The sequence below is a fragment of the Phodopus roborovskii genome, unplaced genomic scaffold, assembly GCF_943737965.1.
Source record: "Phodopus roborovskii unplaced genomic scaffold, PHOROB, whole genome shotgun sequence".
In the NCBI taxonomy this organism is placed as follows: Eukaryota; Metazoa; Chordata; class Mammalia; order Rodentia; family Cricetidae; genus Phodopus; species Phodopus roborovskii.
The window spans coordinates 837,384-853,686 of record NW_026125739.1 but is presented as its reverse complement, the minus strand read 5'-3'; the positions used below and the strand labels follow the sequence as shown (position 1 = coordinate 853,686).

At 43.3% G+C, this 16,303-nt stretch overlaps 1 protein-coding gene across 1 annotated transcript in view; it reads left to right on the top strand.

The window, feature by feature from the left end:
* Positions 1 to 393: 393 nt before the first annotated feature.
* Col22a1 (collagen type XXII alpha 1 chain) overlaps positions 394 to 16,303 on the top strand; it is a 245,476-nt gene continuing 229,566 nt past the window's right edge. Inside the window, exons 1-2 of the mRNA XM_051178562.1 lie at positions 394 to 553; positions 2,482 to 3,048. Of these exons, the coding sequence (XP_051034519.1) occupies positions 436 to 553; positions 2,482 to 3,048 (685 nt within the window). The 5' untranslated portion in view covers positions 394 to 435. The remainder of the gene's footprint in view (positions 554 to 2,481; positions 3,049 to 16,303) is intronic.

The window sequence follows — 16,303 nt, the reverse complement described above, 5'->3', positions numbered from 1 at the left end:
TGCTGTACTGGTGAGGTCAGGGATGGAAGGTCATGGTAGGTCTGTGAGTCATTAATTAGGAGACTGGGATGTTACAAATGAAGGGCTCTAGGAAGGGCACAGCTGTGGGTCACCCTGGGTAAAACTTCATTTCTTGTCTCTTCAGCCCCTTCCTTTCCAGGAGCATGACATTTTCTCAGAAAGCTGGTTGGGTGGATGGAGAGACAGATGGGTGAACCAGAAAAGTAAGAGGCCAGATTGTTGAGCTTCAGTTGTTAGAAGGTTATGCTGTTGGCTCTGGGGAGAGGGAAAGCTGCGGGCTGGAGATGGACTGGTTCTCACATATGGAATCCTGTTTCTCCTAGGCCTTCAGCTCTGTAATGCTTCTCATGGTATATCTTTTTCTACACAGGAAGTGCTCCACTGGATCCTGAAGCATCTCTCCCTGACGAAGATATGTCTGTCTCCAAGAGCAGGAAAGCCATGCGTGTCCACAGAGGGATTCCCTTGACCTACATTCTGTGGATGTTGCTGCTGTGGGGAGGGGACAGTGGCTGCTATGCCCAGCGTGCAGGTGGGGCATTAAATTGGTATAGAATAGTAAACATTGATGTGTGTGTGTGTGCAAGTGAGGGTGTGATCCTATGAATTAGTTCATGACTGACCGAGCGTATAAGTGTCAACAACATAGCACATGCACCAACTCTCCTCCATTTGATGTGTAAATGCCATCTGTTCAAATGGGACCTGTGAGAACAAAATAATGTGTGAGAGAATGTGAGAGTGTGCTGTCATGTGTGAGAGACTGTGAAAGATTAGGCCTGTGTTTAAGAATATGTATAAGTGAAGATGATTATGTGAAGAATTCTTAAGAGAGTATATGCTTAAAAAGGATCTATGAAAAGGGTTTTTAACAGAAGATTCTGTGAGAGAGGTTGTATAAGAAAGGGTGTGTGCATGTATGAGTGTGTGGTGTAAGATTTATATGTGAAAGTGGGTGTGTGTGGGAGAGCTTATGTGTGTGAGAGAAGGTGTATGTGAGAGATGGTATGTGTGAATTCACATGAGAGAATGTATGAGAGAAATTGGGTATGTGTGAGAGACAGACAGAGATAGAGACACATAAAGGAAATGTATGTGTGAAGAAAGGTGAGGAGGATTGAGAGAGAGTTTGGCTCAAGTCTTTATAGATTGTAGCCTGGATTTTGAAACTTGGAGGGAGATGTAGGTGTAGGTTATTCAAGTAAAGCATTAGCTCAGGACACACTGTGAAGTGTGTGTGTGTGTGTGTGTGTGTGTGTGTGTGTGTGTGTGTGTGTTTCTTGGATTTTCTTTTTACTAATTTACAAATATAAAAGCAAAACATGTAATAAAATCAATAGTTCTTTCATAGCTCTATGTGCCTCAGATTTCCTTAGGCATATGTGCAGAATTTCACGCACACACACACACACACACACACACACACATAGGAAGAGGCACAGAGAGACAAAAGCAGAGACAGAGAGACAGAGATGGGCAGGATTATAAAACTGGAGAGTCTCTCCCTCTAAGAACAGAACCCAAACTCCACTGGACTCTGTCGGGAAGTGCATCCTCATTGGTGAACTGATTCCTTTCTGCTCTCACTTTGAGAACTATTGCAGTAAACTATGGGAATCCCCAATAAAGCTTAAAAAGTGCCATTTCTCAACCTAACTCTGAGATGGATGTCTAGACCCCCAACAATTATATCAATGCATTATTTCATTTACAGTTTATGCCAATTTTATTTTTATAAAGTATATGCAACATGAAGCATTATAAAACTTCTCTCTCTCTCTCTCTCTCTCTCTATATATATATATATATATATTATACATTTGATATACTTTCTAATCTTAACATAATCTATACAGTGAACTCTATGCAGCCATGGAAATTCACCTGAGCAGGCTGTAAACTTGCTTCCAGTTAGTTGTGGGAAAACAGACTTCAGACTTCCAGGCCTGGCACATTCCCAATACCCATCTAAAAGCTGAGTGCATTACGCAGCATGCACTGTGGTGGAGGGAGGAAGAAATGTTGCAGGACTCAGTGGACAGGCAGTCAAAATGAAACCCAGAAACCTCCAGGCTCATGAGAGACCCTGCCTTGGAGGACCAAGAGAACACTATAAAGGAGGACATGCAAAGTCTTCCTTTGGCCTTTGCATAGGTATTCTATGCACACAGACATGCATAACACACACACACATACACACACACACACACACACGCACACACAATATCACTTTTTAAGCAACGTTAAAATGGAGATCTTGATACCTATTGGTATCCCATGAACATGGTGTTTGTTATACATCTTCATTTGGTCCTCACTGTAACTCTGTAAAGCCACACCCTGATGTGGGATGTCAGTAAGAGGCAAGGCAGGCAGGTACCAGAGTCATGAGGAGGAGGGGATCAAATTTCCAGGTTTCCCACCACTTATTCCTTCTCACCCCTTTTCTCTTCCATGCAGGCTGCAAAAGTGTGCAGTATGACCTGGTCTTCCTCTTGGACACCTCTTCCAGTGTGGGCAAGGAGGACTTTGAGAAGGTTCGCCAGTGGGTGGCCAACCTGGTAGACACCTTTGAGGTGGGCCCTGACCGCACCCGTGTGGGGGTCGTGCGCTACAGTGACCAACCCACTACAGCGTTTGAACTGGGCCACTTCAGCTCCAGGGAGGAGGTGAAGGCAGCTGCTTGGCGCATCACCTACCATGGGGGCAACACGAACACAGGCGATGCGCTGCATTACGTTACCAGCCACAGCTTCTCTGCCCAGGCAGGTGGTCGGCCTGGAAACCGTGCCTTCAAGCAGGTGGTTATCCTATTGACAGATGGCCGTAGCCAGGATCTGGTGCTGGATGCTGCAGCAACTGCCCATGCAGCCGGCATTCACATTTTCGCAGTAGGTGTGGGTGCAGCACTGAAGGAGGAGCTGGATGAGATCGCTTCAGAACCCAAGTCCGCTCATGTCTTCCATGTTTCCGACTTCAACACCATTGACAAGATCCGTGGCAAGCTGAGACGTAGGCTTTGTGAAAGTGAGTGGTCCTGATTTCCTGTGGAGTTTGGTTTCCTTCTGAGGCCATCTGCATTTGTCACCTATTTTGGACCAGAAAATTTAGAGGGCAGAGAAGGGCAGTGTGTGAAGCTCAGAGGAGGCAAGAAGTAGAAGCAGGGCAGGTAAAGCCACCATTCCCTGGGCTTAGTAAAGCAAGGAGCCCAGTAACAGCCCACACCCAGCAGAGGCTGTGTATCATCAAGCACATGTTTGGTGTCTCCAACCTTGGGAAGAGTCAGTGGTGGGAAGACCTGGGGATTGAAGTGATCCTAATCCTGTTCATCTCTGAGCTCCTGAAGTTTGGGGCAGAACTTGGGTGATCTAACTATACTGAAATTCATTGAGATGTATAGAGTTTGGGACTCCTCCACAAGTGCTTGTTTGATTGGCTACTTTAATCTGACTGTGTGATGTTTTTAATTTGTTAGATGCTTACACTAAAAAGATTTATAATTTTAGAAATTAGAAGAATAAAATTTTCAAAGTTTAAAAAAAAAATAAGTTTGAGGTAGAGCCTGATGCATGGCAGGTTGGCTCCATTCTGCCTAGTAGCACCAAATTATCTGTTTGCCCCAGGGGCTGATGACCTTCAGACATCCAGGATGATATGGGTCTCTTGTTGGTCCAGAATTTGTTGAGTGTGGCAGGTTATGGGGTTGAGTGTGGAAGAGCATGAACATTTGACAACAGCTGACACAAAGACACTAGTTCCAGGGCTGACCTTGAAGACTTACCTCCAGGACTTCAGAGGGGTAGTTAGGGGACAGTGCCCCACCAGAATGGAAAGTGCAGAGAGATCCCCCCCTTTTTTCCCCCAGCCTGTCTGTGGTTTTTACCTCTCACCTTTTCATTGTGGTGACATTTGTCCTTCCATAGCAGTAGGTTGCTGTGTGACTTGACCCCCAGGCCCAGCAAGGGCTGTGTTTTGTAGCTAGTTGGAGGAGGAGGTGGTAGGACTAACGTTCCTGACTCTTGTGATTACTGGAGAACATTGAGAAATCCTTGGATGGGAATCCCAGTGGGTCCCCTGATAAGAGTGCAATCAGCCTTGGAGACTTAGGGACAGTAGATAGGACCTGTAGTGGGACAGCTGCCTACGGTTTAGATGGAGAATGTCCCTGGGATGACTCTGGACTGAAACCCAGTGAGGAAAAACATAGATAGGACAGAAACTGGTGTGGCTCTAGATTTTCCTACCATAGTGACACTATCTATCTGTGTTACTTATTAGCACACTGTTTAAATGCAATAGGCACATATTGAAGATCTACATCTGTGGGGCCTTGTGCTGATTTCTGGATCAGTAGCCCCTACAGTAGTGGATCCGGTCTCGAAGTCAGTGAAGACACATGAGCTGTGCATATACACATGAAGCCAGGCTGGGGCCTCATGTAGGGGGAGGCATTGCTGAGAGTGTAAGTTGGATGTGGGACTGACCAATGAGATGCGGTAGTATCTAGGGACACTTTGATGGACAGGGAAACTAATATACCTGTGTACCACAATCTCAGAAAACAGAAGGCTTGCTGACTTACCCAGATTGGGAGTCTGAGTGAAGAGGATTCTGGAGTGAAGGTGAGGACACTGCATGGAGTTATACAGGGCTTAGGCATGGTCAGATCTGTGCAGAGAGAAAAAGGTTGTCCCTTTACAAGACAGCTGGAGCCATGTAGTGAATAAGTTTGTGGGAGATAAGCACAGATCTATATACTGAGCCCTATGCCATTTCTAGATACCTGTTTGTTTTCTAATTCAAGTTTGTCTATGCACCCACCTGTGCCTGTGGTGTGCAGAGGCTAGAGAAGAACATCAGCTGGTTTCCTCTATCACTCTCTGCCTATTCCTTAGGCCTGATTTTTCTGGGCTAGAAAGCAAAAGACCCTGGTGGTGGTCCCCCTGTGCACCTATTACAGAGCTGGGCTTATTTATAATTTATTAAACCTTGCCCGAGGATTCAGAAAACAAAGTCAGCTATAAGCCATAGAAGGAAGGCAGCCAGAAGCTAAGAGGTGGTGGTGCACAACTTTAATCCTTGGACTCATGATTAAGTGGTAGACAGATTTCTGTGAGTCCAAGGCCTCCCAGATCTACACATGATTAATCTGGTCCTAAAGGGAAATAGCTCACACAAAAAATATCTCAGCACCTGAGATCACATGGCTTTATTCCCAGCATTAGGTACAGGAGCAAGGAAGTTCTCAGTATCAGACATTTATTCTCCAGACACTTTGAGGATAGGAGACATTCATTTTCCAGCCAAGTTGAAAATAGGAATGTCCCAGCTCTGTTAGAGGTAAGAGCTCTGTGGTAGCTTGGAAGCTTTGCTTCTTTGATCTTCAGCTTGAACCCCAATATATGTCTCTGTGTTTATTTATTGTGCAACACAGGTGACAGGTCATCACTCTGGTCCTGAAGATTGCACAGAAACATCTCTTAACCAACAGGCCATCCCTCCAGCCATGAAGTTTCCTTATAATGATGAAATTGTGGTATTTCTACAGCACAGTTAATGAAGCTGACCCTATCCAAAGGATTCTCCAGACTCTGGCAGTTGTTTCCAGGGTGCCTTGCACAACTATCTGAACAGGACCTATAGTAAACATCCTGTTGGTGTGCTTCACCACTTAGAAATAGGCTATATTATTTCTTCTACCCACCTATTCTAGATTGTCTCTCTTGTGTATGATTTGGAATTCACTTGGTAAAGTTACGCCTCTAACACTGCCCATGATGGTGCTTCTAGTCTCTGACCTACAAATTTTGAACCTGTTCTTACAGCTTCTGTCTGGGGGTAGTCAGAGCATCCTTGTCAAGATGAGTACCTAGTCTACTTTGAGCCCTAGGGTCCTGCAAAACACCAGCTTGTATCTGGCACTTCACAAAGCATGTTAATTTTTGATCTGTATTTCTTTTAAAAACTCTCTTCCCTTTTTCTGCCTATAATCTCTGACAGTGTACCTCCTTACTCTCTACCACATTTATAACCTCTTTTTCTTTTAAGTATTGTTGCTTATATGTTGCATATGTGTGTGTGTGTGTGTGTGTGTGTGTGTGTGTGTGTGTATATATATATATATATATCTAATATATAAATATAACCTGCTTAATCCATATTACATTACTTGTATGTGTTAGTACTTTAAAGGGTCAAAGGTTATGTGGCTTCACAGAGTGAATCTAGGTCTTGTTCCTTTCTTTCCATTCATAAGTGTCTGTCTACAGGGTGATGTTGCCTCCTGTGAGGAACTGAGATTGGGTTTGACTGAAGGCATTTTGATGTACATTCTGTTTGAAGAATAGTATTATCCAAATATATATGAGTTGGTGAATGAATGATGTATGAATGGATGAAAGCTAAGCAGAGGTGTGTACCAGGAAACACTCAGCTATTTCCTGGATTGTAGCTGAAAAGAACAGAAAAGAAGTCCCTTATTCTTCTCTATACTGGCTGCTCTCCCTTGGCCTTGCCTTGTGGACATCAGTCACCCAAAAACTCTAGATGATGCCATCACTGGTCACTGCTCCCTGGGACTAGGAGTGGGGTGCAGGTTTGAGTGAATGTGTGTGGGCAAAGGAGATACCTACACAAGCTTGTCATTGCTCTATAGAGCTCTGTGGCCTGCAGATTTAGGAGAGAGGGATATTTCCTGGGCTGGACATTTGGTCTAGTTCTACCAGGGCAGGCCACGTGACTGTCTATAGTCCAGATCATAGCCCTGGAAGGCCAATGGCTGTGGGACCAGGTGGGAAAGAAACTCCAGCTACAATATAGGCTGAATATTTTAGTCTTAAATTAAATAGTCTTGTTTAATATTTGGGAGTAACGAATTACTAGCTGTTTTTCAAGGAAGAAATTTTATGCTGACAGGAAGCTGTGGTGAGTAGAAGGCATCAGGAAAAGGGGAAAGAGATCCAACTCAGTCCAGAACAACACATGCTCACTGGGATACCCTCAGGAAAATCCCATGACCCTCCATAGCCAAGATTCTCCAAATGCCTAAGAAGAAGTGAAATTTAAGTTAACGCTTAACCACCCAGGGAGAAGGCATTTTTATAAACACAGCTGTGAGATGAGGAGGTTCTGGTCTCTTCTGGGGACAATTGAAATAAAATCCCCTTACAGTCAGTTCAAGTATAAACAAAACAAAATTTTACAAAAACATATTGGAAACATCTGGGAAGATAAAATCAAAGTACATTATAGAATCCAAACATCAGAAATAGCCTCTAGATCTGGAAAATGTCTGTGAGTGCCATTGCAGCTTGAAGTGGATGGGAACTATTCTGAGCAGGAACTGCATATTGACTAATGATGTGAATGGAGTGATGCTGAATGGTTATGGTACTGATGTTGGTGATATGAATGGTGACAATGCTGGTGTTTGTGATGCTGAATGGGGTGATATTGAATGGAAAGGATGCTGAATGGAGGTGATAGTGATGTTGGAGAAGCTGAATGGGGGTCTGTTTCCTTTCAACGCTCATATTCATCCATTTTCAGCCGGCATAGCTACTGAAAGGGACAAAGATAGCCTAGAGAACCAGAAGGTTTACAAGGCTTCCCATGGTGCTGGGTCTTACTGTCCCCTTGAATTTAGGCACATCCAGGGTAGTGACTCCCATCTCTGAGTACCAACTCCCTATTCTCTGTGGCCTGGGTAGTTTCCCAGGGAACCCAGTCTTGGTGTTAGGTTCCTGCAGTGTGTGGGGTAGAGGCTGTGGACAGGCTTAACCCAGAGTCTTAACTATAATTAAGAGCTCTTTCTTCTCTGGTGGACTCTGGTGGCCACAGAGCAATCTTTATATAGTTTATCTCCTATGTGAATGGGTCTCTGGAATGCAAGTCTGCCTCTGTGGAAGAAGCCTCCACCTATTTCTATTCTGAGGATAGTATGTGCTGGTCCTCTCTCCTTTGCCTCTGCAGACAAAAGGCAGTTCTGATCCTTGTTTTTCTTCTTGAACTGAGATGCTGCTGTGAATTTAGAGAAGGGGTCTTTCTCCTTGCTTCCATGATCTTCTAACCCTTATGATTCATGGGCATCCTCCCTCTACATTTGTACCCTTTTATCTCATTTTCATAACCAATGCAACTTTGATCACTGGATGTCCCACTTGCCATTATGACTAAGGGTGGGATGGGAGAGGTTTGTTCCTTGAGAGGAGCAGAATAAGTCTGTCATTTCAGTGTATATCTGGAGTCCTCATTGGAGAGACCCTATTCTACATTTGGATTGGTGTATGACATTGCTGTTTACTTTACTCCCTGAGGTCCATATATGTGCCTAACACCCATTTTCCATCCAGTTTACCAAGAGATCCTGCAACATACACACACCACATACATGTCACATAAGCATCAAACACTTCACACCTCATTTATAATCTTCATACTCCATACCTGCACACACACACTTACACTCCTCATATACATCTCAAACATAAACATTTCACAACTGGGAACACAGAAAGACCCACTCATCTCTTCTCCCTGGGTGGATACAGATGCTGAAGAGAAATGGGTGGCAACCCAGTTGTGGGTTTAGAGTGCCACGTTGGGCCTGTGGCTTGGCACTGAGGACCACATGGGCAACAAGAGGCAGCTAGTCCAGGCCCCACCCTCCCTGAAGGTCACTGTGAGTTCCTTTCAGGGAAGATTGTCATGGCCTTGCTGCCCACTGGAAATGATAATCTAGTTAATTAACTCTGGTTGTGAGCCAGGAAATTTTATTAGGAAGTGATTAAAATGGAAGAAAAGCCAAAAATCACTCTGTATTTACTGTTAATGAACCAAATTTTAATATACATTCTTAAGAAAGACTTTTCCTGGCTCTGCGCAGCCACATCGAATCCTGTTTATTCTATGTCCTTGGCCGACTCTTGTCTCTGAACATACAGCGGGCACCTTCTGCTCTCTAGTTATTTCTAAATTTGAGTGTCTCATTTTCCAGAACAAAGGCATCCCCTCCGGTGTCCAGAATGTACACATCATCTCTCCTTTCATTCCACATGACCATTTATTTTGCTTTTGGTTCTTTGCTGGTTATACCATCTCATGATGAACTCAAACATGCTTATGAATTTGTTCTTCCAGGCTGTTTTATTTTTTTGTAAAGTTTTACATTTATTTATTTAGGGTGGGAGGTCAAGAAGAGGTCAGAGGGTAACTTGCAAGGGTCAGACTTCTTCTACTATGTGCATCTTAAGTATTGAACTCTGGAAATCACGCTTGGCAGCAAGCACCTTTGCTTGATGTGGAGAGCTTTCTTTGTGGGGCTGCGATCAGAGCTAGCTGAGCAGCCCCAGTTTCGTGCCTGAGAGGAGGAGTGTGGATGAGGGAAAGTCTAGCTAAAGGGGCTTCAGAACAGAGACAGAGTATAGCTGTCAGGATGAGTTGGACAGATTCAATCCGTACTGAATGTTGCCCTTAGTTTATTTCTTTACAATCATATGTATTTAAACAACAGTGAGGGCAAATGGTGCAAGACTTCTATTATCATGTATAAAGGGCAAAGAGATTTACTTCCCTTAATCCTCCAGGTTTTTGGTAGCCACACCTGGCATCTGGCCTTCAGAGTTGAGAGTAAACTCACCTGGGCCCAAGTGTATTGTTATTTAGATAAGAGACATCCTGTAGCCACAAAACTAATGTCTTACAGAATAATAAGACAGATTTTGACTCCCTGAACTTGTGCCAAGATGGAATGGACTCCTTTTCATGGGTCCTGACAGTTTGGCAAACATCTGGCCCTCCTGCAGATTGTTTCTTAGACAGGGTCATAGTTCATGATCCAGTGTGAAGCAGATGCAGAGGAATATGCTGACCAAATCACAATACCTAGAACTGGTCTCTGTGCTGTTTTCCCAGATCCCTTCCCTTTCTGTGAACAAGTAACCTCGTTCTGACTTGTTGCTCAAGATGATATCACATACTCCATCCACCTTATAGAGGTGAGTTCATGCCAGGAGGTGCCTGACAGTCTGATGGCTCTGAACAGGGTCTCTAAGTACATACATTAATATTTATATGTGAGTAAATAATAGTAGTTGGTCTAGTGATCTCGTGATCAAGCCTAGAACATTTTACTTTCTCAAATTTTATCATCATCATCATCATCATCAACAATAACAACATCATTTTATTATTGCTGTTATCTCCTCCCAGAGGAATCCATAAAAACAGCTTGTCCCCTGGCATTCCTTTCTGTGAAACTGAAATACTATGCATTCACAATTGCATATGCTATATGTGTCTGCTTATGCCATCAGGCAATACTGAGCTTTGTAAGGCCACAGATGATTATATTTCACATTGTCGCTCAATATCAACATTATACCATTGCTGTAAAGGAATGTAATGCCAGACCTCTGTGAATAACTGACTAGGCAGGGAACTCTAGGAGAACTGGGAAGGGGCTTGTGGGGTGGGTATTTCTCTTTCCTTTGAATCTTGTGACAATTTAGAATCAGGGTCAGCCAGTGGACTCAGACCTCAAAGTCCATGTTAAATCCATGCTTTTTATTTATTTAGATGAATAGCTCTTTTGCAGCTTAGTTTTCTCTCTTCATTGAAGACCAAATAAGCACAGAATCATTACTGTTTCAGTCTCCTTATCTGCCAAATTGAGATGATGGATACAAACTCAGTGGATGGCTGGTTATAGTTCTAAATGCCATTATTGTTATCATGCTTTTATAGAAAGACTATAAGAAATGAACTCAAAGTATACCAAACAATGGGGCTCAAACTCCCTCCTATGGGAAAGGCACCAGGCAGGATTAGAACATCTTCTTTGTAAGTTCTGGAAAAGGAACTGGCCCCCAAAGGATGAAAAGACCTTTCTTGGTCCACCCTGGTGAGCTACCAGTAATCACCCTCAGGCCAGCCCTGCAAGGAATCCATCCATGTATAAGTGTTTGATTTTTGTAATCAGGTCCCCAGGTGTCACCTTTAGGCAGTTTGACTGCTTTTCCTGAAGCAGCAAACTGGCTATGACAGAGACTGTGTGACCCAAGGTGATGACTGCCATGTCTTTTGCAGATAGTTTTCTGACCCTGGTAACATATTCTTAGATGATGACTGAGAATCTGTAGTCAGTGCCTCCAGCTTCTGAGTGATCCTTGAAGGATGTTTCTCAAGGTTTCTGTCCTCTTGCGGATTGAATGTGATGTGTAGGTCTCATTGAATGAGTTCTTCTCTTTCATTCTGTATCTCAGTCAACATCATGATAATAAATTAGCCACTCCATGTGCCAAGCACAGCTTCTTCTCTGCCTGTCATTGTTCTGTGCTACCCACAGATTCTAAACTATCCTTATACATTCTTGAAGATGGAATTTCTATCTTACCTGATCCCACAACTGTTTATAGTCAAATAAACACAGAAAGGCTCATATTAATTATAAACTGTTTGGCCAATTGTGCAAACTTCTTATTGTGTAACTCTCTCTTGATTATTAACCCATTTCTACTGAACTATGTACTGCTACAAGGCTGGGGCTTACCCCTAAAGCTCCAGCATGTTACTCCTTTGACAGTTCCATGGTGTCTCCCTTGGGACTCTTTTGTCTTCCTCTTCCCAGCTTTCCTAGTCTGGTAACCCCACTTATACTTCCTGCATGGCTATTGTACAATCAGCGTTTCTTCATCAACCAATAAGAGAAACATATATTCATAGCATACTGAAGGACATTCTCATGACCTTCTTAGACCTTAGAAAGCCTCTGTGGGACTAGAAGATGTTGTGAGCTAAGATATTCACTGTGCCCAGTCTCGCCATACCCAGCTGTAGGTCCTGTTTCAATCCCATCAAACTAGTTCTGGTGCCATCCTTGTAAAGTGCTCTGCATTCTCTCAGATATGACACTCCCGCTTACTGGAATCATGTCCTGTCAAAGCACTCCTGTCCAGGGAGAGCTGACTCATTATCAAACCGTGGTTTTAGTTTTGAGCTGATAAGGGGTAACTTATTATAAACACAGTAAATTGACATTGCAATAAGTGTTTATACTTAAAAAATATACACATGTGTATATTAACATACATCTATATAATTAAATTCATGAGGCACTTTGCATTCCCCATGTCCCCCAGCTAAATATGTTTTAGCTAAGCTGTCAGAGAACAAGTGGGGACATGAGGTTACACAGGATCTCAGGGCTTTCCAAGAAATGTGACTGACTAATTACAGTGCTTCTGATTCATACTGTACTTATTGGAAGACTGGAGGCAGTAGGGTTCCAACAAGTGACTTACTGTATTGTAAAATGTGCCCCCCTTTTCTGCCTATTGCATTACATTGGCTTGGGTTTCATTAAATTTAATCATAAATGCAGGCATAAACACACACATTAGTTATACAGACACACAAGCAATACATACAGGTACATTCAGTCATAGGAAAGCATACATGCATGTACACTCATGATGTTTACAAGGTGCCATCCGTGGGACAAGAATGTATGCTCAGGGTAGTGAAGATCATTTCTTCTGGCCCAGATCTTGGAAGAGTCTTGCATGTAGTTGTTAAGAAAAAAAAAAAGAATTTTATTAAAACTCTGTGTGTACAGTTGTGACATACCATCTCATATTTTTTGAAACCTGAAATCAGCCTTACTTGATGTGTGAGTGTGCCAACTCATTAACAACATGCCTGCTTGTTTACTTATAAAGGGGTTTAGGCATCACAATCTGACAGGCATATAGGAATGTGTAAGACGAAGGTGGTGGAAGGTGATGATGAGGTGCTTACTGTTGCTGCCTGAGAGAATGGGCTGACAGTTAAACATGTAGGGGGCTTGTGACCCTCCACAGAACAGGTTCTGCCCGGCACCTACTTGTTATGTGCTTGCTACTGTGGAAGTTCTAGCTTAATTCCTGAGGAAGAATGGGTTTAAGTGACTTATACATCCAGGTCACAACCCTTCAGTGAGGGAAGTCAGGACAATAACTCAAAAGCAGGCACTCCAAGAAGGAACTCTGAGCAGAAACCACCAAGGAACACTGCTGGTTCTGCCCACAGTATACTGGCCCCTCCTACATTGATTTAGTAATCATGATACTCCTCCATAGATGTGCCCACTGGGCACATCCCTCAGTCATGACTTGTCCTCTAAGGTGACACTAGATAGTGTCTCAAGTTGACATTGAATGCTAACTAGTACAGTGGACACAATCTGTGTCTTGATTCCTTAAATTTGGAGAGCAGGAGGCATGCTCCAACTGAGGGTCACGTTGGGATGGAAGTGGGCTAGAGGGTGAATATTTGTCTTGTTTGCAGAGCTGAATGTCATTGTGTGCCACCCCTATTCATTTGCTGGAATCAACCTTGGCCTGACTTGGCTCCACACTGATATGTTGAGCTAACCCCAATTGTGGCCTGCCCCAGGACAACATGATTTACTGGCATAGCTTAAAGATTATCTTGGAAAAACACATTTAACCTCTGAACTTTGATGTGTTGTGGTATATGTTGTGTGTGTGTCCATATTAATGCTAACTAGACAGGGCCTAGGCTTTGTGTGTTTATAGATACTGATGCCTTCTGTATATTAATAACTCTTGTCAAATGTGAACTATCTTTGGAGGTAAGGTCTGGGCAACAGATTCTATTTCCCAGACAATGACTGGCATTTGAAAACTACCAGACTGGTTTCATGTTAGAACAGATTCTGGCCACCTCACATCACCTCTGTCTTAGTTTTACTAATAAACCATCCTAATAAAAAGCAATTTGAGGGAAGAAGAGCACTTATTTTAGCTCAAAATTCCAGGTTACAATCAGTAATTAAAGGGTAGACACAGCAGGAAGAGTTGGAGACAGTTGACCACATCTCATCCATAGTCAAGAGCAGAAAGAAGGTATACATACATGCTCAGTTGCTCGCTTACTTTCTCCTGTCATACAGTTTAGGGCCCTGTCTAGGAATAGTTCTTCCCACCTCAATTAACCAAATAAAGATAATTCCTCACAGACATGCCCACAAGCTAACCTAATTTTAACAGTTTTTTTCAACTGAGATCCTCTTCTCAGGTGGTTGTAGGTTGTGTCTGATTGACATTTAAAATCTGTCACCCCATATTCTAGGCACAAATCATTTTTTTATCACTGCCTGGGCAGCTAATACTCCTGCCCTTTTCACTTCATGATATTCCTCCTCAAAGGCCTTTTGGCCCAAATATCTGTCCTTACTTTTTCCTTTGTTGGCCATCTGTAAGCCATGATATCAATTTTGTTTCTATTTTCAGACCCTTGCCTACACCTCCAGTTAGTTCCTCTTCTCTTTCCTGTCTTCATCTCTTTCCTTCTATCCTGTCATTGTTGAGACATCCCTCCATCCACGTGCTGCTTCTACAGTGTCTTATCCAGTAACTTTCTCATTATAACCCATCTTCTTTGCTGGACATAGGTTCCATGAATAGAGCACTTATTATTTGGCCCATTATTTTTACTCATATCAGTGCCGGATATGTCCTTGGCATTAAAGATATGGAATAAAATAAACCGTTTTATTCTGAGCACTGGGCCATCTGCTAAGCACAGAGGGATGATAGCCACTGCCTTGCCTAACTGTCCTGTCCTGAGCTCTGCTGATTCCCAGTATTTTGCTATGCTTCTGTTGTCTGCCTGGCTCAGGGAACAGTCCCTGGTGACACTTACTGTTTCTTGGCCAAGGGACATTCCTGTGAAAGAAAATAAGGCTATGCCTGGGGACACCTGAAGCTTCAGATGATGGGTGTGTCTTTCAGACTTCCTTGAATGGTGACACTCCACAGTGAGCTCCACTTTTATAGCGAGCCTCTTCAGGAGCAGAAAGTCATTTCCTACCAAGCTTCTAATATATTTGTCTTTGTCCTCCCGATCAGGGGTCTCTTTATTGCCTTGAATTCCAAACTTCACATTGGCTTATAAGGGTCTATACTTTTTCCTGACTTTGCCACTTATCTCAAGGTGGTTCTTGTTTCCCACCTCTACTTACAAACATGGCCTTTAGCCATAGCCCTTAAGTCTCTGGGTCTCTGCAGTTGTCTGCTATGCCCACACCTTTCCTGCTTGTTCTCCCTGACTCTCTCTCAGATGTCACTCCCTCTGGGGTCCAGTACCCATCCTAAAAGTTCATTCATCACCCTGTCACCATATAGGTGTATTTCCTCTGTCATGAAGGCGATGCATCTGGCCGGTTTTCTTGTTTGTAATTTCTCTATATCTTCACTTAGCATGTAGGCATCAATAAGGCGGAGCTCCTGGCTGCAGTCATGTGCTTGTGTTCCTTCCACAAGCTCTAACAGATGTGTTGGATACATGGAAAACATGTCTTCACTGAAGGAGTGAATACCTGAATGAATAGAACTTGTTAGATGGCAAATGTTATGTCCTATGCCTGTCCCACTTGCCCTTTAAGTCAGCCAAGATGAAGGGGAATCATGACTTTGATCCTTTCTTTATAAGTTTGGAAATAGACACATAAGGGCTGCGTTGGGGTTTCCTATTCTCAGCCTTAGGGATACATTCTCCCAATTCACTGTTTCAGCTTCCCCTTATCCAGCAAAAGGTATGTGATTGGTGTAGGAGAGAAGAGATGGCTCTGCAGGACCCTACCTTGTCATCACTTAATCTCCCTCTCTAGTCTGCAAACTTAACAGTGCCTAGATTGCCATCATGGAAGGTGTCTTAGTTTGGGTTTTTATTGCTATGAAAAGGCACCATGACCACAGGAACTCTTACAAATAAAACATTTAATTGAGGTGTTGGCTTACAGTTTCAGTCCATTATCATCACGACAGGGAGCATGGCAGCATGCAGGCAGATGTGGTGTTGGCTACATCTTGACCAGAAAGCAGCAGAAAGGTGACTAATAGTCACACTGAGTGAAGCTTGAGAAAAGAGACCTGAAAGCCTGCCCCCACAGTAACACACTTCCTCCAACAAGGCCACATCTCATAATAGTGCCACTCTCTTTGGGGGCCATTTTCTTTCAAACCACCTCAAAAGAATCAGCTGAATCCTCTCCCTTTACCCCACAACAACTATTTTCTGAGACAGGGACAAACAGTGAGGACTTGAGTTGTGTGACCAGTGAGTACAGCTGTCTGCATGTCTAGCAGGATTTTTTTTTTTTTCTGATATTACTGTTTTTGCCACATACCCTACCAGAATGGTCCTGATGTTTACATAAATGTTCTCTGGAATTTTGGCACCCTGACTCTACCTTTCCAATGCAGAGGTCCCGGAAGGTGTG